We start from the raw sequence: 22,633 nt of genomic DNA, 5'->3' as shown, positions 1-22,633 counted from the left end.
TAGTTTAATATAGCCAGGACCATCGAACTGGAGCCATGGGCGTTCACACCTCTCGAGCCGCCCTCCCAACACATGTATCGCGAGCCCACCCTACGTATACACCATTCGCCTCGGCGACATCGTCCAGTAGCTTACCAATGCTACCGTGGCGTCCGTGTCTTGACCAAACTATCCAGAAGGTATAAGGTAGATCGGTAGTATCTTGGTTCCTGTTCTGGTTCCCGTCCCATTCTCTGGGAGCTTCCATTAGATATTTGGCTATGTACAGAGGAATGCAGTTGGGCTGGGGCAATGCCGGCTCCATCTATGCATCTCCAAACGGCATGTCACCAGATTTCGCTTGCGCATCTTACAACTATACAAGATCTTTGATGGGACAAGTAAGACCTCGGTGACAGATAAAGCTCACAACTAAGGGGTCTCCAGCTCCGATGGCCGTTTCGACCCATCCAGCTCGGTGAGCGCTGGTCCGCCAAAGTGCTGTGAACTGGGTACGAGGAGCTGCTGGGTATAAATCTGCGCAGACTGGCTGGTAGGCGCTGATGACAGACCAGCACGCCCGGCGGTTGCGCGCCTTCGCTCGAACAATGCCCATACGATCGAGGCCAGCGCAATCACCCCTAAAGGCACTCCTACCCCGGCGCCAATGGCGGCGTCGTGGCTAGAGACACCTTTCGTACACGATGCCGTCGCGTTAGCGAGTGTGGATGTCTCATTCGACGAAGAGCACGTTGTCGTTGTCGTGGTAGCATCGAGGGTCGATACGTTGGCCAGCATCGCGTAGCCAACCATTGCGTGTCCGGTCTGCACTTCGAAGGAGCTGGCATTGTCGGGACAGACGACTTCCGAGTCATTGTTGGCGACGGGCGTCCCGCAGCAGTAGGTCGATACCCCATCGTAGTACTTGAGGTTGATGATCGAACAGCCGCCGGTGGGGTTGTTGTCCTCTGAAACACGGTCAGTGTGATGGCCCCAGCACACCTGGAGGGCGGAGAGGCGAGAGGGGAGGATTTCCGCCCCTCTCCCGGGTGGACAACGCACGGCAATATTGGGAACATCCGGTGCCCCACTGTGGATCGGTGCAGGCACCTCGACTCAGGACATATGGTTGATGGGTGACACTCAGGCAGAGCCCGTTGGAGAGGCAGAGATCGGTGCTTCCACAGCAGGAAGTGTACTCGTCGGATGAGCAGGGTACATTATCATCCGCTATCGCGCCCGAGGGGTAGTAGCAGACGCGAGTGTCGTTAGTCATGGTGCCAGGGGTATTGTCATTCAACGGGCGCACGAAGAAGTTGGATGCAACGTTGCAGCGGTTGGGAAAGGCTGGGTTCTCCTTTTATCATGGTGTGCTAACTCGATCGGCAAGGCTGAGCCGTCTGGCAGGATTTCCACCGGGGGCACACTTGCGACTGAGCCAGGATTTAGCGCGATTAGGTCAGAAGCCATGGAAGCGTAGTCTACGCTCTGACCCAGTCAACAGTTGTATGGTCAATCGTTATTTGTTAAGAGCTTGGACTAGATCAAAGCTTTGCCTAGCTTAGGAGTTGCTATAATGGACGGGGACTCTTGAGGGCTAGTCGTTATAGAAGCAACCCTAATCTAGCCGGAGCTGTGAAGAATTTTAAAACAGCAATCAAAGCGATATAGCCTCTAACGGTCAAGATAAGCAACCTCTAGCCTACTTAGAACTAGCACCACACTAAATCCAGACCTAGCAACCACTAATAAACACTTCACCGCCCTGTCGCACCATTTCCGAGAGGCTTGCTTTATGGCGTGGTTGCTTGGCTGCAAGAGCGGCAGACTGTGGGGATCAACAGTGGGCCAGCTGAACCCCCCTGACGTGTCATCATTCAGCACTCTATTATAGCCTCGCCTTTGAAAGGGAGCTGCAAAATCTGGCTAAAAGACTTTAAAGTAGAATCATGCATGCCCTAGAGCGTTATGTCCTGCAGGCTCGGAATGTTTAATGCGAATGGTGAGTAACAGCAAGAACCTGAGACTCTCCAGACATATTGCTCTGACTTCCCGCAACATTCGCTATCTTACCGTGGCCATTGAGCTTGGAACTGCTCGTGGGGTGGGGATATATATCATAATTAGTTGAAACCGCCTTCTAGACTACCTGGTTATTTTCTATTGAGTTGTTATCTATCCGATAATTATCATATGTATATTCCCAATGTTAATTCTTGTTCATAAGATCTCCCACTGACTACCACTCTTTCCAGGGCTGTCTGGGTGCCTGGCTAGCAAGGCATCTTGGTCGATCCCATTCAACATGAATTTCTTCTGCGCCGACCAATCCTGTTTGGGGAACTAACACCGGGCCAAGCGGGAATCCCCAAAAGAAAGTATATCCAATCCAATGCAAGAGTATAGATAGTTGAGCATCGAGTGAGCATCGATTTAGAAATCGTATAATTGCGCTCTGCAACATGAAATGATTCTGATGTCTATCCACTATCACAATCAATCATCATTTGTAATCAAAAGTTCTAGATAATAGAAGTCAAGACTAGAGACCACATAATCTAGCCCTGACCCCAAAATCTGGACTAGGACTAGACTATTCCTCAGCCCATACCCAAGTAGCGAGTTGGTGAAAACGGTAAGCTAACATGATAGTGACTGTGAGCATCTTAAATATATCCAGTGTCTGCTTCCTTCTACCTATCTACCAATACTCCAACGCAAACACCACCAACCAACTCCTCCCTCAAGAAACAATAAAACCAACATCACCTCTCAAATCGCGACTGCTCGCTCCAACATAGAACCTATATTGCCCTCTCGCAATCACCCACTCCTGACTCACTACATCCCAGTAACTCAGGTCCCTCCGCCGCAGCGAGAACACCACATGCTTCTCCTCTCCAACACCGAGAAAGACCTTTGTGAACCCCCGCAGCTGCCGCACCGGCTGGGCCGCCTCATCGGGAAACGAGACATAGAGCTGCGCCACCTCCGCGCCGACCCTACTCCCCGTATTCGTAAGCGTAAACCCCACCCGTAGCACCTCATCCCACAGATCCACCTTCCCCCCGGGGGCGAGCACGCCCGTCGCCCCACGCCGCGCCAGCGCCGCCTCATCCGCATCCCCAACGACCGGGGCGGAGTAGCCGAAGGTGGTGTACGAGAGGCCGAACCCGAACTCATACCGCGGGGCGACGTTGTACCGGTCAAAGTACTTGTAGTCCAGGTGCACGCCCTCGACGAAGTCGCAGTCGGCGGCCATGCAGACGGGCACGGGGTAGTCGGATTCGTGGCGGGCGATGGTGTGCGTCAGTTTCGCGCACGGGTTGACGGCGCCGTAGAGCACGTCGACCAGCGCGTGGCCGGACTGCTCGCCGAGCAGCGAGGAGTAGAGCACGGCGGTGACGTTGGGGTGGGCGATCCAGGCGTCCAGCAGGCGGGCGCCGACTGTGGTGACGGAGACGATGGTGTTGTTGCAGTGGTCGGCGACGGTGCGGATCATTGCGTCCTGCGCCGCGTTGCGCAGCTCGCTGCGGTCGTTGCCCTCGCTGCTCCAGGCGTTGATGAAGACCAGGCAGGTCTCGACGGCCGAGGCGTAGCCGGCGAATGTGGGCGGCGCGGAGGTCCCTGCTGTGCCGGTCACGGCGATGTATTCGATCTCCGGGAGGGTGTCGTCCAGCGCCCACATCATTTGGGTCCCGTCGGCTTGGGCTCTGGCCAGCAGAGCGTCGTAGGGGCTGACCACGTAGGAGGGGCTGCCCATGCCGGAGCCGCCGGAGAAGACGAGGTGGCCGGGCCAGGTGGTGTGGGTGTGCACGTCGTCCATGGTGGTCCCGGGCCCGATGAGCGTTGGGCGCGCGTTGGCGCCGAACACCGCGATCGAGCGCGGACGAGCCAGTGGGAGGGCGTGGTTGGTGTTTTTGAGCAACGTGATGGCCGCCCCGCCAGCCTTGCGGATCAGGGCGCGGTGATTGGCGCGCACGTCGATGGGGTCTGTGGCGCTCCGCACAGGCGGCGGGGATTTGGTGTCCAGACCCTGTTGGAAGTAGGGCATGAGGTTGCGGACGGCCATGTCGTCGAGGCGGGCCTGCGAGAGGGTGCCGTTGGCGAGGGCAGGGAGGAGGGTCTGGTTGTTCCAGAAGGAGGCGGCGCCAAAGTCCAAGCCGCCGTTGGCAGAGCCCAGGGCTGTGTGCTGACCTGAGGTGTCCGGGGTCACGAAGCCCGGGAATGCGAGCTCGGTCTTGAGGACTTGGTTGAGTAGGGCTGGGTTCTCGCAGGCGTAACTCCCATTGACACGGTTCATGGCGCACATGATGGCGCCCAGCCCAGCCTTGACCCCGTCGTAGAAGGGCCACAGGTAGGTCTCGTGCAGCGTCTTGTCGTCAGCGTTGCTCGAGTAGGCGGTGTTATTGCGCGGGACGGTGACGGCGTTATCGATCCAGTAGACTTCGGAGCGATTGGTCTCCTGCTCGTTCAGCAGAAAGTGCTTGCCGCAAGGGATGATGCCCGCCTCGCGGATGCCCTCCGTGGCGTGGGCGAAGGCGATGCCAGCCAGGTATACGTCCTGTCCGAGAGTCTCCACCAACCGGCCGCTCCAGGGTGTCCGGCCTTGCGGACCGGTGGTGGGTCCATTGATCATGGTGTAGCCCTTGTTGTAGAACTCCTGGCCGACGGCGTGGAAGCCAGCCCGAATCAACTCGAGGTCCCAGGTCTGGGCCATGGCCGAGGACTCAGGGAACGAACTGACGTAGAAGAAGCTTTCCAGCCCCTGGGAGCCATCGTTGCTGGTCAGGGGCTCAAACCCGAGGGAGGGCACGCTTTGCCCCGAGATCAGTCGGATCTTGTCCGCATCGGATAGAGTTGCTACCGCCGCGACGGACTTGTTGTACGCCGCAGTCCAGTCTTGAAAGTCCACTGGAAAAGAAGAGGTCAGCTGGCTGTGGGCCTGGAACGAGTGTGCGGATGCTGGCCTACCTTCAAGATCTGACAGCAGACCAGTGGTGCAAGAACTGGGAGGGGCAAGCAGCCATGCGACACCAAGGCTTTGCCAGCTCAGAAATCGACGCATCTTCGCTAGTGCTTGGTGGCTGCTTAAATGCGAAACCCATTGTCATGGCCAATCTTGATATTTGAACTCCATCCTATCGATGCTCTGGGGGTTGAGGGCAGCGGAAGCAAGCCTTCCGCCGTGATAATAACGTAACTGATAGCTTATCTGCCCTATTGCCACTGCATCCCCGTATGAGACTGGCAACCTATATTACCGAGTACATCTCAAAAGCAGGCCTTTTCCTTGCCTTCCTACCCTTCTCCATGCAAAGTCTTTCAAAATGCTGCACCTACTCCAGCGACTCTCGCGACCATCGGTCTCCTCCACGGATCCATTAACCTGGAGCCGCCTGCGCAAGGAACTGCTCTTTGCTACCATTATCCTGGGCTCCTGTGCGACCGGTTCCTTGGGCCCCCTGCTCGTCCCCGGCTTCGCTGTTGTCGCCGCCGATCTCCAGGTCGACCTCACCAGCGTGACCCTGCTGAATGGAAGTCTAGTCATGGCCCTCGGTGTCAGCGCCTACGCCTGTTCCTCCTTTGCCAACTATTTCGGCAAGCGGCCCGTCTACCTGTTTACCACCCTTCTGGTGCTCACCTCGTGCTGCTGGGCTGCAGCAGCAAAATCCTACACTTCGCTTATTGCGTCCCGTGTGTTCCAAGGACTGGGGATGGGTGGCTTCTTCGCCCTTGCGGGCACGGCCTCCATCAACGATGTCTTCGCCATCACCGAGCGTGGCCGCCGCGTCGGCCAGTGGAACTTTGCCGTCATCGTCTCGGTCAACCTCACCCCGGTCATCAGCGGATACGTTATCACGGCGCTCTCCTGGCGCTGGGCCTTCTGGCTACAAGCTATCCTCTTCGGTGTTCTCCTGGTGGCCATCATCCTATGCTTTCCCGAAACCACCTTTCCCCGTGCCATAACCGCCACCACCATCACCACGACCATCACTACAACATCCGACCCGGAAAAAAACCCAGACACCAAGTCCGAAACCACCAGCCTCGACGCAGAAGAGAAGCTCAACCCTTCACGAGTCACAACTCCGCTCCCCGTCGCAGAGAAACGAGGCAACCTTATCTTCACGCTTATCGAGCCCCTGGCCCTCCTCTTCGACCCTATCGTCATCTGGGGCTGCATCCTATGGTCCGTCACGTTCACCTGGACCATCCTCCTCGGCGCGGTGGCCTCGCAGATCTTCACCGCCGCCCCGTGGTCTCTGTCCACCGTCGCGGTGGGCAATCTCACGGGCATCGCCCCGCTCATCGGGTCCGCCGTGGGCACCGTGCTAGGCGGGTCGCTGTGCGATTTGAGCAGCCGCCTGATGGCCAGGCGCAGTCAAAACGGAGTATACGAGCCGGAGTACCGGCTCCCGGTTCTGTTCCCCGCGACGATCGCCATGGCCGTCGGGGCATTTGGGCTGGGCGCGGCGACGCACCGTGGCGACAACGCCGTCGTGTGCGGGGTGTTCATGGCGATCATCAACTTTGCCGTCGGGATGGGGTGTACGGGGACCGTGGCGTACACGAACGATGTCTTCGCCGAGCGGGCCGGGGATGCGTTCGGGCTCGCGATGGTGGCCAAGAGCGCGTTTGCGTTTGGGCTGTCGTTCGTGTTCAATGATTTCGTGGCTGAGAGTGGGACGCTGGTCTTCTTCTCGACGTTTGGGGCTGTGAGCGTCGGGGTTATGCTTACGTCGTTGGCGATGTTCTTCTGGGGGAAAAGGATTAGGGAGTGGTCCGAGACGCGTGATTTGCTGAGGAGGAAGTAGAGGCTTACTTATCTATATAGCGTGCCCCGACACTTATCACAATTTATTTTTTCTAGTAGTCTTATTTTTGTTTTTTTCTTCTATTTTTCTCGGAATGATTGTTGTCCAATACTGAGCCTTCCTCCGGGGTCCGATGGGTACCTTATTGATTAATGTTGCACTGCAGGTGCCGTCAACTGTCCAGATCTGTTGAGAATATTTCTAGATGAAAGTATGCGCTCCATAATAGCAAATATAATCGGAGCCAGTATGATTATTGTTGAAAGAGCCTTATCGCATACACGAAGATCATTGCACGAGACGGAAATTTACCTCAAATGGGGACTCGACTAGCAAGAAACTCGAGATAAGAAGTTTTTCCTTAAATTTTCTCTCACTGCAAGTTCCCATTTGGGACAAGTGATGATCGATACTAAAGATACTGGATTGTTCGTGTGGTATCTGGCTAGAATCAATCGGATCTTATCGGCCCCCTGCGACCCTCCAAATAAGGTTAATAACCAAGGTCAGATAGCGGCGGAGTTTCAGCATCCGCCGTGATATCAAACTGGAGTACAGCGAAGATAGAAGATGGGCATACTTCAAGTACTTAACAAGACGATGATGTTCAACTAGGTTAATGAGATGAACGAGGTCACCCAAACAACTACCAAATCACCTGGCGGAAACCCACCGCTCGACCCGATAAATTAATTAGCCGTGTAATTCTTTACCCAGGCCTATACAGTCAGTGGTCACAGCCGTTACTTATCGGGGATATCGGCTTCAACCCTAACTCATCCTATTTATGTATGTCTACCAGCTTAATCATCCACCACCCCCTGCCGACTCAGACCTTCACTCAGTCACTCAGGGCCACTACAGCCGGCCAGACTTGCTGTGGTTGGGCGTTGGGACTACGGGTCGAAGGCATGTAAGGGAGGCTGGGAGGTCAAGCTCGAAAGTGCAGGGGTACAGGCAGCTATCAAAAGATGGGTGGATTTCAGCTTGAAATCTTCTTATTCTCCGGTCCCGCCTTAAGATAAGCTTCCTAGACCCAGGAATATGTCATTCGGTGAAACCCTACATCTAGGAAGTCGCTCGTATAGCTTCTGGGCCACATCCGCAATATGATTGGTTCGCCAAAAAAAGAATACGAAGATTGTGCAATCGGGCGCAAAGATAGACTATAGTTGCTGGGAGATAGCATTCCGTATTCTTTTCATGCGTCAGGTCAAGGTCAAAGATTACGGGGTGTCTGATGAGGCCTGTCAGAGTGCTTGCAATGTAAGGGGGTGGGTTGAAGTACACCAAATGAAGTGGACCAAGGGAACAACTAGCTACCACCGAACCCTTCTTTTCATACGTACTCAAAACAAGCAGAATGTACCATGGGTACCCCTCGTGGTACATACTCATTTCCCGGTCTGAATCATCCGATATAGACGTCACAACCCGAGAACAATCTTACTTAAATGGCGTTGAATCATAGTGGTCGAGATCGATAATAATTCTATTCAAAGTACCACGTCAGACCCAAAACACCATGCATGTTCGTTGGGCATCATTTCTTCTAACTGCTATCCCTATAGCGGCTTCCTGGCCAGTGGATCATTGTGAACACAATTGTATCGTCTGGCTGAAATCGACCGTGGGCGGGGCAGACACTCAGTTCTGCGTCCATAATGGTCCTTGTGATATAACAAATTGGTTTCTGCATTGTGCAATCTATGACACACAGATCCAAAAGCAATCATACGGCTACTGGGGCTTGTTTATCCCCTGTTATGCCCAATGCATGTGAACGGTAGAGTATCCCTGTAACAGTGTCTCATGATCGGAAAGCTACTTACAAGGAGCAGGAAATGGTGCGGTAGTTAGTTCAAGCTATAGCAAAGAAAGAATGTACTTGGGTAAAACAACGCAAGGAAGGAGCTTGTCGCCCCAGGCTTTGACCAGGTTTATGGTTGTGGACTAGGGGCGGAAAAGGATAAGTATTCCAAATAAAAATCCACGGCTTTCCAAGACCTGTATCCCGGGCTACCTTAGTTTAAGAAGAAAAGATTTGCATCCTCCATTTTTAAGCCCTTTCTCTCTATGCTTATAACCACAGTTGTGATGTGAATACCTCTGTGAAAGAGCGCGGCTTGTTAGCAGCCGACTCGGCTGCCGCTGCGCCAGACAGCCCAACGCAATCACTCCAGTCACTATCACGGCTGTAATCGTGCGCACATATAGGGAGTATTGTGACATCGATACCTCTATCCCTCATCTGTACATACTATGAGCTGTCGTCCCTGTACAGACAGCTTTATACCATGGGTCATATATCCCGACATATAGAAAGCGCACCAACGCCTGCAGTGCCCTCTCCCTCTGTGCGTGATGTGACTACTCAGGGTTTGGTACGTGAAAGAAGAACAAGCAGCCAAAAAACATACAACAGAAGGGATTCGCTGGTGGTCACCCACCCAACTACTAACCTCCCGGCGTGTGGCTTAAGTACGGCTGAGCGGACGGGAAGCCCTGTTTTCCACACCCTGTGGTCGTATGTGCTGGAACAGAGCTGCTTAACCGTTTAATAGGTCGTGAGGCTGACTGTTTCTGCCAGTGTTTAGCCGTGTTTCCTCAGTAAACCCTCCAAATCAACACAGTGCCAGGATACATTCATCCATACAATGTTTCATGAGATACAGAGTTTGTCTTGTTGCGGCATTTTCTCCCCTGTCAGTCTGCAAGACAGAGAGCGCAATCAAGACATGTACAAGAACCTTGACAGGTAACATAGCAAAAGCCACAATAAATACATTGTACCAGACAGTGATATAAATTTAAGCATTACTATCGGTGAACAAAACGCACGGCCCGTGGCTAAGGTTGCCTCAGGACTTGCTCCACCAAATCCCATGTTTGAACGGCACAGAAAAGGGCAGATTGACGACAAGGCACCATCTCGGCGAATCGATTTGCTGGAGGTGATGTCGTGAGGGAGTTAGTTCGCATGACTCCAAGTCGAGGGTGCCGTCGGCGACTCGCCGGCGGAAAGTGCACGGGTCGGAAGTGTACCGAGTACAGTACACAGTATGCGGGGTAGGTCTGGGTTCCCCACATTGTAAACAATTCAACATCTCAACACCTGTGGATCGTAGCCCATTGAGGCCTTGGAGAGGCGATCAAACCACTTCACTTCGGCTAAATTCAGACAAATTTAGTCGGTTAATTTGTCGTCCATTTTCTGGCAAGTTGGTCCGCTGCATATATTAAGCTAGTGACCGGCCCCGCCAAAAGGACTGATTGTGCAACCTTTACCCTCATTGCTGATGTGTCAAGATGCTTCTTCCTCAAAAGGTGGCCATTGTGGCCCTGACAGTAGCCCATCTTGTCAATGCCTCATCAAAGCAAGAGCCCTCGTTTGCTCCCTCCCTCACTCGTTGGACAAACGGTCCTCACCTGGCCGTCGACTACTACCCTTCGCAATGGCCAGAATACATGTGGGAACACGACATCGCTCAAATGTCCGATGCTAACATCTCATTCGTGCGGATCAACGAGTTTGACTGGGCCATTTTAGAGCCTGCAGAGGGGCAGTACAATTTCACTCTTCTGGATAAGACGCTGCATTTGCTGCAACGGTACCACCTCAAAGCGATCATCGGGACACCAACGGCAGCACCGCCTGACTGGCTCTACCAAAATTATGACATCAGCTTTGTGGACTACACCAATGCTACCAAGCTGTTCGGTTCGCGTCGATACTATAGCTCGTCCTCGCCTGACTATCGTCGAATGAGTCAGAGGATTACGCAGAAACTGGCCGAACGGTATGGCAATCATTCCGCTGTGGCGGGCTGGCAACTGGACAATGAGTTTGGATGCCATGATACCGTGCAGAGTTACGATCACAATGCTATCAAGCGGTTCAGGACATGGTTGAAGGGCAAATACGGCACCATCGACACCCTCAATGCCGCCCAGGGCCGTGTGTTTTGGTCGAACCAGTATACCAACTTCGATGGGATTCACCCCCCGTTCATGGAAGTCTACACCCCCCCGCCTAGCCACCTTCTCGACTGGTACCGATTCAGCTCGGACATGATGATCGAGTTCGCGCAGGAGCAATCGAAGATCCTGCGACAGTATGCACCAACACATTTCATCACCACGAACATGATGATGGGCTTTCTCGAGTTCGACCATTTCAAGTTCGCCCGCGAGGTGGGACTCGATCTTGCCACGTTTGACGAATATCCACTTTCGGGGCCGAGTACCTTCTCGTGGCTCTCCCAAACAGAGCAGGCGGACTATCTTTACAGTGGTCTGCCCGATTGGCAGGCGCTGCATCACGCCCTCTATCGCGGCGTGGCGGGTGCGGCCTACAACAAAACAGCCGGCCCGTTTGGCATCATGGAGATGCAACCCGGCGTCTTGAACTGGAGTCCCTACCGGGTGTCGCCCTTGAGCGGGATGGTACGCCTCTGGACACACGAGACATTCGCCGATCTAGGAGACATGGTGTCCTATTTCCGCTGGCGTCAGGTTCCCTTTGGAGCCGAGCAAACCCTCTCCGGCTTATTTACCTCCGACGATGCCGCCGATGAAGGCTTTCGCGAGGTGCAGGCCTTTGCGAACGAAGATCTCCCGGTGTTGGTGGAAGCGCTCGATACTGACCAATACCAAGAAGAACAAGCGGATGTGGCTCTCGTTTTCGATTATATCTCCAGTCAAGTCTGGGACATCGAGCCCTACAGTGGCACCTGGAGTCCTGACACGACCAGCTATACAGGTACAGCGGTCAACTACCTGGACATCGTCTACAAATTCTACTCCGCGCTCCGCCGTCTGGGTGTTTCTGTTGACGTGATCTCGCCGGACCAGCCCATCCAAGGTTACGAATTAGTTGTGGTGCCGAGTCTGCCCATCATTCCCAAGGCCTTCGAGCAGTCGTTGGCTGAATACAGCGGGCCCGTCGTCCTGGGGCCACACACCGGCTCCCTTACAGAAACGTTCAGCTATTTGCCCGGCCTCGCCCCCGCCACAGGACCGATCCGCGACCGTCTTCCGATGAAAGTAACTCGGATAGAGACACCACCCGATTACGCAGGCAACAGAGTCTCGTATGCCGGCAAAACTTTCAACATTTCCGGCTGGGAAGAGTGGGTAGTGTGCGCGCGGGACAACCGCACCAGTGCCGAGACCCTGAGGTATGCTGCCCCGCACCGTGAAGGCATGCCGGCGGGCTGCGCCAGCAACGGCTTCCACTACCTTGGCGTCAGTCCTACTATTGATCTTCTCCTGGCATATTTGGGCGATGTCGCCAAGGAGGCGAATATTACCGACTTCGTGGGACGCCAGGTCAGCAGCGATAGTGACCTAGGACCTAACCTGCGGTTTGCGCGGAGGGGATCTCTGCTCTGGGGTTTCAACTACGGGTTGGAATCTGCGAGTGTTCCTGCTATTGAAGGAGCGAGGCTGTTGATAGGTAATAACGGGACTGAGATCCCTTCGGCGGGTGTAGCTGTTTGGAGGCTGGTGAATGAGGATGCTTGAGTGTGCTCTCGGAATCTTCGAGGTAGATGCGAATATCAACTACTGTTCTCTCCGGACTAACGGAAACGAAAATCCACTGTTGAGGTGTACCTCGTGAGCCTTACATGCAACTTTTGAATTAAAGCATCTCCAAACTCTGTTTATAGTATTTGCTGCAGCTAGACAGATAGCGAGGGATATAAATCATCAGGACTGATAAATAATCATCATTGGTAGAACTCATGATAAAATATTCAATGATTAAGTTTTTGAATCTATTACACTTAGTGATATAAATATGCAAATTGCTTAAATTCACTTATCAATCTGTCAAAGAGATAAGAATTACAATTGAGATGTGGCTGTTAACTGCACTAAATACTACACAAATACATTACTCATCGACTTCGCCATCGCTTACAGAGATCTGTCTCAGCAGTGCTCTACATTAGTGAGATATATCAAGAGACTACGTCTTGTCATTTTAGCTTTGATGCTACAAAACAAAATTTACGGCGGAAAAGTTTGAACGTATTTATCTTTCCTGTTTCTCGGGATATCATCTACCACATGTAGTATCAGATAAACAATATTTATCAATAACAACTGCCATGTAATATCAGACGGTTGATCCGAACTTTGCGAACGAGAGAGAAACGAAGGAAACAAGGATTGAAGAACAGCTAGTGCACTCACTACACTGTACGTAGTCGGTGGTTTAGATAAATGCCAAGGCCGTGACGATGCACTTGCAGTTGGCGCTAGCGGGCTTTTGCCGATCAGGGCGACCCGACGAGAAGCGCATAGGGAGGGGGAGAGGGAAGAAAAACAGATATAAATAGGGACAGAACGCGGCACATCCTGGCGATGGATCGCATCTGAACTAAACAACATACACAATAGACATTTTTCATTTGTGCTACCGTGCAGAAGATGTCATCCCACCCACGATCGCTGCTGGTGTTCGGTGCATCGAGCCCCACGGGCCAACAGATTGTGGCCGAGGCCCTCCGGACCGGGTGGAAAGTTACCATCTATGGCCGTCGGACCCTGCCGATCCACGCCCAGAACGCTGAGATTACAGTAAGGAAACCACGTGGTTTCGACTCCCCCCTTTCTTGCTTTTGTCTTACTCGATTTTCCTGCCTTGGAATTAGCTTACAAAGTGACCAGACATTAGAAGGCACACTCCAAGATGAAGCCCAACTCCGTCGCGCGATCCAGGGCCAACCAGTCATCGTCTCCGTGCTGGGCCCGTCCGGAATGACGATAAAAGACACTCCGTTCCCGGACTTCTACCGCCGCATCTTCCGGCTGATGCGCGAGGCACACGTCTCCCGCATTCTCGCGCTGAGTACGTTCAGCGTCCCCCACGCGCGGGACCGGTTTAGCCTCCCCTGCAGCCTGCTTGTGGGGATGCTCCGGGTCCTAGGGCACAGCGCATGGAGGAACCTTATCGAGGTGGCAAGGGCATTCGACGAGGACGCTGAAGATCTAGAGTGGACGTTGTTTCGGGTCGGGTTTCTGAAGGATCAGGGGCCTGGATGGGTGGTGGAGGGTTATGTGGGTGACGGTGCGTTAGGGTTGGGGGTCAACCGGTGCGACGTGGCGCGGTGGGTAGTCGAGCAGGCGGCCCTGGATCAGGCGGAGCATGTGCGGGATAAGCCGGGGATCTCATCCGCTTGATTGTGTTTGTTTGTGGTGCCTGCGACGTACTTACAGTTTCTTCATTAGCGAGTGTTTTGTGTTTGTCTATATTGTCGCGTTCGTCCCAAAATGGATGTTCGTGATGCTGATGGGAGAGATCTGACCGGGAACTAGACACCCTGAGGAGTCTTGGCTTGGATTCGTGTTCCTTGGCTCTTCCCCTGGGTAATTATGCGTATCGTATTCAATCGCCTAGTGTCGTAATATAAGTTCGACGTTTTCTCCCTGCACGCAGAACCTTTCAACAGGGGCTGAAAACCGGAAAGCCCCAAAATAATCCTCCACTCCCAACCCTTCCACGTGACCATGTCAACCCCTCATCGTGACTATACAGCCGAGTCGTGCTTCTCCTGCCGGACCAAGAAAAGGAAATGCGACCGACTGATGCCTGCGTGTTCGCGATGCCAGAAGTAAGAGGATCGTAAAGCAAACAGAAAGTCCTGGGTCTAGATGGAAACTAAGATGATAAACGGTTTGGGCCCTCAGATCGTCTCAACCGTGCTTGTACGGAGGCAATGGGGTCTACGGCAGCATCGTGCCCATCCGGCATGACAAACTGCTGCACGCCGTCCCCACAGCTCTCCTTCCTCACGCACAAGTCACCGCTGAGGTGTTCTCGTTCCGGGGTCGCAAGTCGTGTCGCAGATGTCGGCTGCACAAGAAATCCTGCGACAAGACCCACCCCGGTTGCGGGCGTTGCAAAAGGTAACTCGTCGACTGCCTGGTTCTCAATTCTTGCGGCCGTCCCATTCGTTCTCATACTGACACCCCCCGGAGGCTGGATGTATGTTGCACCTACGATGACCTGGTCCGAACACAATGCCTGAGTTCCCAGCATTTCTTCTCGTCCGCATTGATGATTCGAAGTCTGGACCTGCAACCCACGTACCCAATCGAACCCAGGCCCCATATCCCAGGATTAATACGATTTTGTAAGTGGACCAAAGGAACCCTGCGGCGGCAGACAGTGAGCTTATGATCCGACCCTAGTCCAGGAGCAGATGGGGCTAGCGGCCCTACAGGTCGAGGTGAATAGTATTGCGTATCATCTGCGGTCTTCGTGGATCCGCCACGCTCTGACCGATCCCTGTTTGTTCCACGCGACGCTTTACACGGCCTCGGCCGAGATGGACGCTATGCATGGGGCGCAAGGCACCGCCCCAAACTACGCCACCCTGTACCATCAGACCAACGCGATTCGGCTGCTGAATTGTCGTCTGGTCCGCGGGGGCTCGATGGACGATGCGACGATAGCTTCTGTGCTGCTTCTGGTAATAAGTGGGGTACGTATCTTCCCCGGTACCCGACCATGTTTGCCAAGTGTTGCGGCCGCTCAAATGCTGTCAATGTCTAGTCCATTGAAAAAGACCCGGATGCGACCGAAGCCCACCGACAGGGTCTCCTCCGCATGGTAGCCCTGCGAGGAGGGCTCAAACAACTCGGATTCGATGGGATTCTGGCCGAGATGATAGAGATGAACATGGTTCTGCCCATGGTCGTCTTCGGCCAGACCGACTCCGCGCTGTCGCCGCCCTTCACCCCCGATGAAGCCCTACCCGACAGCCTCCCGAGCCTCGCCCTTGACCGATTGCGCCGAAGCGGCTCGAGAGTCGACCCCACTCTACAACTGCAGCTGGTGCGCGTCCTCGAGCACATCCAGGACCTCTTTCTAGCTCTCGTGCAACCCAGCGAATCCTCCCATCTCTGGACACTGCTCGACAACGGCCCCCCGGTCATTCAATCCACCACGACCGACGACTCAACCTGGAGCAGCAGCGAGACCGCCTTTCTCCGCACCTGCCAGCTGTCCATGACCCTCCTGCGCACGCTTGCAGATCCCGGCCTCCCCTGGCATCCCGACACGATCGCCGCCCTGCTGCGCGACCTCAACACGAGCATCACCCACACCGACCCGGCCACGCGCCTACGCTACGCCCCTGAAGCCAGCCTCTGGGCCACCGCCCTCGGCATGGCCCTCTCCCCTGACGTCCACGGCCGACTGACCTTCTTGATCAACGAGCGCTGCGTCGTCCTCGCCGTCTCCAGCTCCAAGACGACCCCCCTCCATGAGCTCTTCCTCGACTGCTATTGCCGGCTACGCGCGCTCGTCAAGCTTCGTCGGCCGCCCGCTTTGCCCCCTTTGATTTCTGCTTCGTCGCCACCGATACCCATGCCTCTTGAGTAGCTGAAGATACTCGCTACTCGCTCTGCTTTCTTCCATTCGAATTACCAAAAGCGGCTTTGCCAGGATGCAATTCCCCGGGGCGACCTTCCGACCGCTCTTTGTTCCTAATCTGCGCTAGGGTGCTTGTTGTACGATACATCATCGTGCTCATTTGACTTGAAAAGACGATCTAACCTTGCATGGCTTTGAGGCGCCAGTGCAACGATACTGTGAGCAGTGGATTCCGGCAAGGCCTTTCTGCTGTTTGGATTGTTTCGCTTTGCGTATCATAATGTACAGCGGGAATTGCTCTGCGACGTCTTGTGTCCAAACGACTAGTAGAGAAATCCCTTCCGGGGGGCAGAAATAGTAGTCTCTCTTTTTAACAGCATTGCTTCCTGATCTCGTATTTTCCAAGTGAAATAGTTGATATATTGATGTAATGAGAAAGGGTACTACAATTGATGTTGAGACAGAAAAGGGGCGTACAATCAGATAGGTTTGGCAACTTTCTATATCCCCATCTTTGCACACTCCGTAAGCTTTGGTGCGGTATCATAGACAGCCTCCCGCAAAAAACCAATACATACGACCACAGGGTGTGGAAAATAGGGCTTCCCGTCCGCTCAGCCGTACTCAAGCCACACGCCGGGAGGTTAGTAGTTGGGTGGGTGACCACCAGCGAATCCCTTCTGTTGTATGTTTTTGTTGCCTGTATCTGCTTGCTCGCCCATGGCATGAATAGATAGTAGGGCAATCACTTATCAGGATCAGCTCGGAGGGTGCTCGCTTGGTGGCAAAGAGGGTAAAAATACTCGCACTTTCTGTTGGATAGATTTGCAAAGTATTTTACTTTCTAATCTCCTAGTCTTACCTCCTCAGAATCTTTAGACCATTCAAGTCTCAAGACTATTCTCTACGCCGCTGCTTATCATATAAAGATTAGTGTTTTGAGGAGCTAGATGGGGCTATGTTCGAATGCAGATTAAAGCATATCTTGGGTCATTCTGACCATCTTTAAGCTCACTCATATTTTCTTTTCACTGTCCGAACCTACCTATATCGATCTCTAACTGCCTTGAAGCTCGTAGCCATCTCTCTGCCGGACAACACTATGTCAATAGCATGTCTTCTTGATAAAATATTGATCTTACTAACGACATACAACATTCCGATCTGTCTGCAGATGGATGAGGCATACAAGGTACAATTTCTGCAGCCAATGAGACATAGCCACCTGTGCACCCATTTCGAAGGACATGCATAATGATGCCAGCTTGTCCAATCACTCACCCGGACATTCAAAAAATAGCACTGACGGGGGGTGGGGTCCGCCTTGGTATATGAAAACCCACCTGTCCTTCGGCTATATGCGAGCCATTGCCACACGGGAATATCGATTCGGCGTCAACTCTGTTACGTCATATTTTGCAGGGCGGCTCCTTAAATGGACTCGCGACAAACCGAATGATCCAGCCCTCGAAATAAGGAGAACCACTTGGCTCATGACTCTTGTTGGACTCCATTCTTTCATCGAGCGCAGTTCTCAACCCCGGCAAATGGCAGTCAAAGTCTTCCTCACCGGAGCCACCGGCTACATCGGCGGCGATGCCTTGTACCAAATCCACCATCGCTATCCCAAGTTCGAGTACGCACTGCTTATCCGCTCCGAAGACAAGGCCAAGAAAGTGCAATCCGCGTATCCCACAGCCCGCACTATCATCGGCGGTAATGACGACCTCGAATTGCTGGAACGTGAAGCGGCGTGGGCCGATATCGTCATCCGTACGTTGTCCATACCGCATACATTTCACGTCAGGCGTGCTAACCTGCTACAGACACCGCCGACTCATCGGACCACGTCAATGCCGCGACGGCGATAGCCAAGGGTCTGGTGCAGGGCCACTCCGCCGCGCGACCCGGGTTCTGGCTACACACCGGGGGAGCGGGAATCCTGACCTACTTCGATTCGGAAGTGACGAAGACCTTCGGCGAGAAGGATGACAAAGTCTTCAATGATCTGGAGGGTGTGGACGAGCTGGTCAACCTCCCCAGCGCGGCGTTCCACCGCAACGTGGACGAGATTGTCCTCAACACCGGCATTGACCATGCGGATTCCGTCAAGACGGCCGTCATCTGCCCTCCTACGATCTACGGTCCGGGCCGCGGGCCGGTCTCCGGTCGCGGACGACAGGTGTACGAGCTTGCGGCGTTTGTTCTGAAGGAGCAGTACTGCCCGCGGATCGGGAAGGGTCTGTCACGATGGAATAATGTGCATGTGCATGATCTGAGCAGGGTGTTTGAGCTCCTTGTGCAGGCAGCGTTGGAGCCCTCCTCGAGAGATGATCTGGAGATCTGGGGAGCGCATGGGTACTATTTCGCTGAGAATGGGGAGCATGTCTGGGGTGATTTGTCGGTTGCTGTGGGCGAGGAGACCTTCAGACAGGGGTACATCAAGGGTGATAAGCCCGAGCTTCGGGCTTGGTCGATTGAGGAAGCTGTTAAATCGTCGGCGGGATTCGAGGCGGCGAGTTGGGGGATGAACTCGCGGGGAGTGGCGGCGCGGGCGAGGAAGGCTCTCGGCTGGAAGCCGCAGGAGAGGGGTTTGAGCGAGGAGTTGCCGGAGATTGTAAGATCTGAGGCGACTAGACTGGGGCTTTGAGTACAGGGGACTATATAGATAGTGACCAATCTGAGTACAAACTTCGTCGCCCAGTACAACCATGCAACTGATTGAGAGACCATTTATCCAGAGGCTTGATGTGGCCGCGCACACATACGGAGATACTTTTCCTCAATGAGGTTGCCAGAATGAAGTTCTGAGTAATTCGGTGGCCTGTGCATCTATCTCCTGGCCTTCAGCCAACATCACCTAGCGTTATTCCCCCACTCGTATACTGATTTCTTGTTGACTTTACCTCTAACCCTACTACTTAATTCCCGGTAATATCTGGCACACGTCAGAAAGGGTTCGCTACAAGTAAGGTGAATTGTCCATACTATATGTATGGTGTGTATGTATTTAGCACACCAGGAGTAAAGTCCACCACCAGGGCCCTCTCAATTAACCCATCCAGGCTCCTGACAAACTCCTGATGTACATGGCCTCGATTAACGTAAAAGTCCCTGTCCGCGTCTGTTGCAAACTCAAAAATAAATGCATGTGTGATACTACCCTGAGTACGAAATCAACATCCCTCCTCACAGAAGCTTCGGCACCAGACGAATGGTAGTCCTACCTGTGCACCTTCAGGCGAATTATCCTTTTCACCCGACGCTGATTGGATATATGGTTTGCCTGTTGATGAATGGAGGCAACGGTCTTTGAGACTCAGCATTCGCTTGCATGCCTGGCTGCCTATTGGCTATGACATAACTTTTGAGATGCGTGGGAACACGAGGAAGAGAACCTAACAGACATTAAGAACTGCTTCAAGAGGCGCATCCTGCTCGAATTGGAAAAGGACAATATGGGTGATTGTCATCGTGGGCCAAACCCTTAAGGAAATGTCTGAAGCGGGGTCACAACGGGTGTTATGCATGACGATGCATGCCGTGCGACAAGACAAAACACCTAAGGTGGATCTTATATCATAAAAGCGACCATCAGGTACTAACAATGGGAGGTGATTTTGAGTTGTTGGCTGTACTGGGCGTAACCATCTGTCAACCATATAGCCGTGCATATAGACAGGGTATCAGTTTCCGCGAGTCATTTGTCAAAAGGCCGTCTTGCTCCGGATTCAGTTTCTTGACTACAGATCTATTTTGTGACAGGATCTTCATCAATGCTATGTTCTGACATGCCAGGACAAGGGAGATAACCACAGCTAGTCAGCCAAAAACAGCTCCAGTGGTAAATCGAACAGACTCTCCAGCATCGGATTGCCTTGCCAACAATCATCCCCAAGCGAAGCATTGAAAGTGAAAATGCCCGCCTCATTGGCAGCGTTCACAGCGCCGCCTACATCAGAAGCCTCAGCAGCGCCCACAGCACGGCTCTCCTGCCCACTCTCGGTAGTCCGCGGCTGCTGCTCCAAACAGCGACTCGACAAATTATCGAACAGCTGCATGATAAACGTCCCGCAGTCCCAGAATTCACTAATTGCCTTCAGAACCATCTGGCAGGAGTTATGCGCCGACCGACCAAGCCGCGCGACCAGTTTATTCGGGCTCCGCATCCGCTCATAGAACGCCGCCTGCGCGAGGAAGATCCCGTGGTATAGCTCATGGGGCACGCTGAGCACGGCCGATCGCGTCACGAGCATGCACACCACGGTGGAAATATGATGTGCGGCGGTGTCGATGATCTCGTCGACCTCACGCTCATCGCGGCGACACGTCTCCTCGCCGCGTCTGTGCCCGAGATAAATCAAGATCAGGTGGTGGTAGTATTGGACGGACAGGGCCGTGGAGAACGGATTCGAGGGATCCGGCACCTCGGCATCCCAGACCAATGTCGGAACCAGGTCTGCTTTCCACCGGACCAATTTTTCAAGGAGCTCGTCGGACATCACGGGCCGTCTTCCGGGGTAGAACCGGCTGATGATGATCTCGCGCATGATCTGGGACAGCTTCGCGGTCTCGATCTGATGTTGCGCATATCGGTGAGCAGCAGGGTCCTCCAGGAAGTCAGGGCCTGCGGCATCGTGCGCGAAATCCTCGATCGTCAACATATCTGCATCGGCCTGGTCCAGGTCAATGCGGAACGGACGCCCGACCAACGTGCCGCATATGCTGTCGCGAACCACCAGGGCCCACCACATTCGTCGCATTAGACTTTTGTCTTGCGGTTGCATGTTGGGTACTGCCATGGTCGAGCGGTGGATTCCTATGCCTTCGGCGATTGTCACAGCCGTGCTGATCCAGGAGTAAAAGTTCCAGTAGGTGTTTGGCCCGCCGCCGTAGAACGATAGGAGGAATGTGCTTTGGAGGAGAGTGATTTTATTCGTTTCATATCCCATGTCGAAGAGCGCTTTGGCCTTCTTGTAGAAGAACGAACGGGCCTCAGGCCGGGTCCGAAAGCCTAGAAGGCTCAGGGCGGACTCAGTAGCGAATGTTACCGCAATGAAGCTCATAGCATACGTGAGAATTAACGGCAGTTGCTCGTTCTTGGACTGTTGGATGAATTCCTGGCGATTGACAATCGGATAGAGCGGGTAGACGTGATCCAGGAAGATCGAGATGAGGGCATTCAGATGTGCCTTTCCCGGTGGGTTGAACACTCCCTTGGCACGGAGATACTCGAGGTCCTCTGACAACATATGTGTGGGCTGTGGCTGGAAGGGTATATTTCCTAGGGCCGTAGGGAAAGGCGGGCCTAGATGGTGTAGTCTCGGTCGGCTGTCGCCTTTGGAGCCACCCAACACGATAGACAGGGGAAAGGACTCTCCGAGGTACGTGATCGAACACTTGTCAATCCATTCTCGTCCGTTTTCGCGGTTGTTCAGGAAATGGTCGAACATCGCGGACCACGAGATTTGATGGTAGGAGGAGCCGTCGCCTGGAGCCTCCGCTGCAACATGGATAGGCGCAGGCTCACTCGCTCGCGGGCCTTCCTGAAGCCGAACCTGTGAGCTGGAGGTTCTAATGCCGGTCTGAGGCTGGGCATGGCCGATGCTTCGTGAACCCAATTCCGGAGCAGATGAACCTCTTGGGAAAAGCGTCGCAACATCAGACCCAAACACAAGTGGTACTTCAGGATCTTTAGCCCCGATCCGAGAATTTATATTATGTTGCGAGGGCAAATCGCCGGCGACACCAGCCGGGACTCTTACTCGTGATTCATGATCACTGCGTACTTTTTTCTGACGCAGGGCACTCCGGGTATACGTCCCACGTTTCGTCTCCCGGAGCACACAATCCGCGTGGCGATCTCGCACGCAGCGAGTGCATGGCATGTGTTGCATGCCGTCACATTTGATCCGTTTCTCATGGCAGCGCGTACATGCCTTTCCTGCTCGCATGCGCGGTCTGGTCGGCTGTCTGCTAGGGTCCCTTGCGTCCACCATGTCGCAATCATGTCGGCAATATTCGCTGGACGTCATGTTGAACCATGAGGGGGAATGAAAAAGACGACTCGGGTATTAGTCAGCGATATAGCCGGTGGCGGCAAGCATATACCCGGCTATATCGACCCTCTTGGGCTCCACACCCGTTACCCTCATTCACTCTTGAAGCGAGCAAACTCGGGTAAAACTTGATATCTTCTCACCCATCTACCGAATTCAGGATTAGTAAAATGGCGTTATCGGCGAAAATAATGTATTGTATTCTACCAAATGCGTTGGGGTCGCCTCAGTACCCAAAACCTTTTTGGTGCTTTATAAGAAACAGGCTCCATGTGCAGATTGATAAGTCTTGAAAGCTACAAATACTGACAGCAAAGTCCGGGCGAGTCTCTTCGAGCATCTGTCCAAGATACCGAGTATCAATCCCGACAATCAAGCATGAATCCTCC

General features: G+C 53.6%; 9 protein-coding genes across 9 annotated transcripts; 5 read left to right on the top strand and 4 right to left on the bottom strand.

Annotated features, from left to right (window-relative positions):
• Window positions 1-140: 140 nt before the first annotated feature.
• Window positions 141-1,606, bottom strand: BO86DRAFT_430552 (uncharacterized protein; the record flags this gene model as incomplete). Its single annotated transcript, XM_025675711.1, has 3 exons — window positions 1,042-1,606; window positions 552-947; window positions 141-304 (listed from the first exon to the last, which is right to left on the bottom strand). The coding sequence occupies exons 1-3, from the start codon at window positions 1,253-1,255 to the stop codon at window positions 141-143; spliced, it is 774 nt and encodes a 257-aa protein (XP_025527492.1). The 5' UTR covers window positions 1,256-1,606.
• A 1,116-nt stretch (window positions 1,607-2,722) lies between these two features.
• Window positions 2,723-5,047, bottom strand: BO86DRAFT_399730 (beta-glucosidase; the record flags this gene model as incomplete). The annotated part of the gene is made up of 2 exons (XM_025673650.1): window positions 2,723-4,893; window positions 4,954-5,047. The coding sequence occupies 2 exons, from the start codon at window positions 5,045-5,047 to the stop codon at window positions 2,723-2,725; spliced, it is 2,265 nt and encodes a 754-aa protein (XP_025527491.1).
• Window positions 5,048-5,309: 262 nt separating this feature from the next.
• Window positions 5,310-6,913, top strand: BO86DRAFT_430543 (MFS transporter; the record flags this gene model as incomplete). Its single annotated transcript, XM_025675710.1, has 1 exon — window positions 5,310-6,913. One exon carries the CDS (start codon window positions 5,310-5,312, stop codon window positions 6,795-6,797), a length of 1,488 nt encoding a protein of 495 aa, XP_025527490.1. The 3' UTR covers window positions 6,798-6,913.
• A 3,193-nt stretch (window positions 6,914-10,106) lies between these two features.
• Window positions 10,107-12,323, top strand: BO86DRAFT_430541 (beta-galactosidase; the record flags this gene model as incomplete). The annotated part of the gene is made up of 1 exon (XM_025675709.1): window positions 10,107-12,323. The coding sequence occupies one exon, from the start codon at window positions 10,107-10,109 to the stop codon at window positions 12,321-12,323; it is 2,217 nt and encodes a 738-aa protein (XP_025527489.1).
• A 912-nt stretch (window positions 12,324-13,235) lies between these two features.
• Window positions 13,236-14,102, top strand: BO86DRAFT_409959 (NAD(P)-binding protein; the record flags this gene model as incomplete). Its single annotated transcript, XM_025674452.1, has 2 exons — window positions 13,236-13,385; window positions 13,476-14,102. The coding sequence occupies 2 exons, from the start codon at window positions 13,236-13,238 to the stop codon at window positions 13,986-13,988; spliced, it is 663 nt and encodes a 220-aa protein (XP_025527488.1). The 3' UTR covers window positions 13,989-14,102.
• Window positions 14,103-14,784: 682 nt separating this feature from the next.
• BO86DRAFT_362546 (uncharacterized protein) lies at window positions 14,785-16,194 on the top strand (the record flags this gene model as incomplete). Its single annotated transcript, XM_025669923.1, has 3 exons — window positions 14,785-14,941; window positions 15,000-15,292; window positions 15,364-16,194. Exons 1-3 carry the CDS (start codon window positions 14,866-14,868, stop codon window positions 16,192-16,194), a joined length of 1,200 nt encoding a protein of 399 aa, XP_025527487.1. The 5' UTR covers window positions 14,785-14,865.
• A 1,538-nt stretch (window positions 16,195-17,732) lies between these two features.
• BO86DRAFT_313441 (NAD(P)-binding protein) lies at window positions 17,733-18,835 on the top strand (the record flags this gene model as incomplete). The annotated part of the gene is made up of 2 exons (XM_025668006.1): window positions 17,733-17,958; window positions 18,012-18,835. The coding sequence occupies 2 exons, from the start codon at window positions 17,733-17,735 to the stop codon at window positions 18,833-18,835; spliced, it is 1,050 nt and encodes a 349-aa protein (XP_025527486.1).
• A 337-nt stretch (window positions 18,836-19,172) lies between these two features.
• Window positions 19,173-19,658, bottom strand: BO86DRAFT_313527 (Dabb family protein; the record flags this gene model as incomplete). The annotated part of the gene is made up of 3 exons (XM_025668011.1): window positions 19,173-19,349; window positions 19,413-19,523; window positions 19,593-19,658. 3 exons carry the CDS (start codon window positions 19,656-19,658, stop codon window positions 19,173-19,175), a joined length of 354 nt encoding a protein of 117 aa, XP_025527485.1.
• Window positions 19,659-20,003: 345 nt separating this feature from the next.
• Window positions 20,004-22,220, bottom strand: BO86DRAFT_456350 (Zn(II)2Cys6 transcription factor; the record flags this gene model as incomplete). The annotated part of the gene is made up of 1 exon (XM_025677160.1): window positions 20,004-22,220. The coding sequence occupies one exon, from the start codon at window positions 22,218-22,220 to the stop codon at window positions 20,004-20,006; it is 2,217 nt and encodes a 738-aa protein (XP_025527484.1).
• Between the last annotated feature and the right edge of the window lie 413 nt (window positions 22,221-22,633).

Source organism: Aspergillus japonicus, assembly GCF_003184785.1.
Source record: "Aspergillus japonicus CBS 114.51 unplaced genomic scaffold BO86scaffold_25, whole genome shotgun sequence".
NCBI lineage: Eukaryota > Fungi > Ascomycota > Eurotiomycetes > Eurotiales > Aspergillaceae > Aspergillus > Aspergillus japonicus.
The sequence above is the reverse complement of the archived record's forward strand: the minus strand, read 5'-3'. Positions and strand labels throughout refer to the sequence as shown.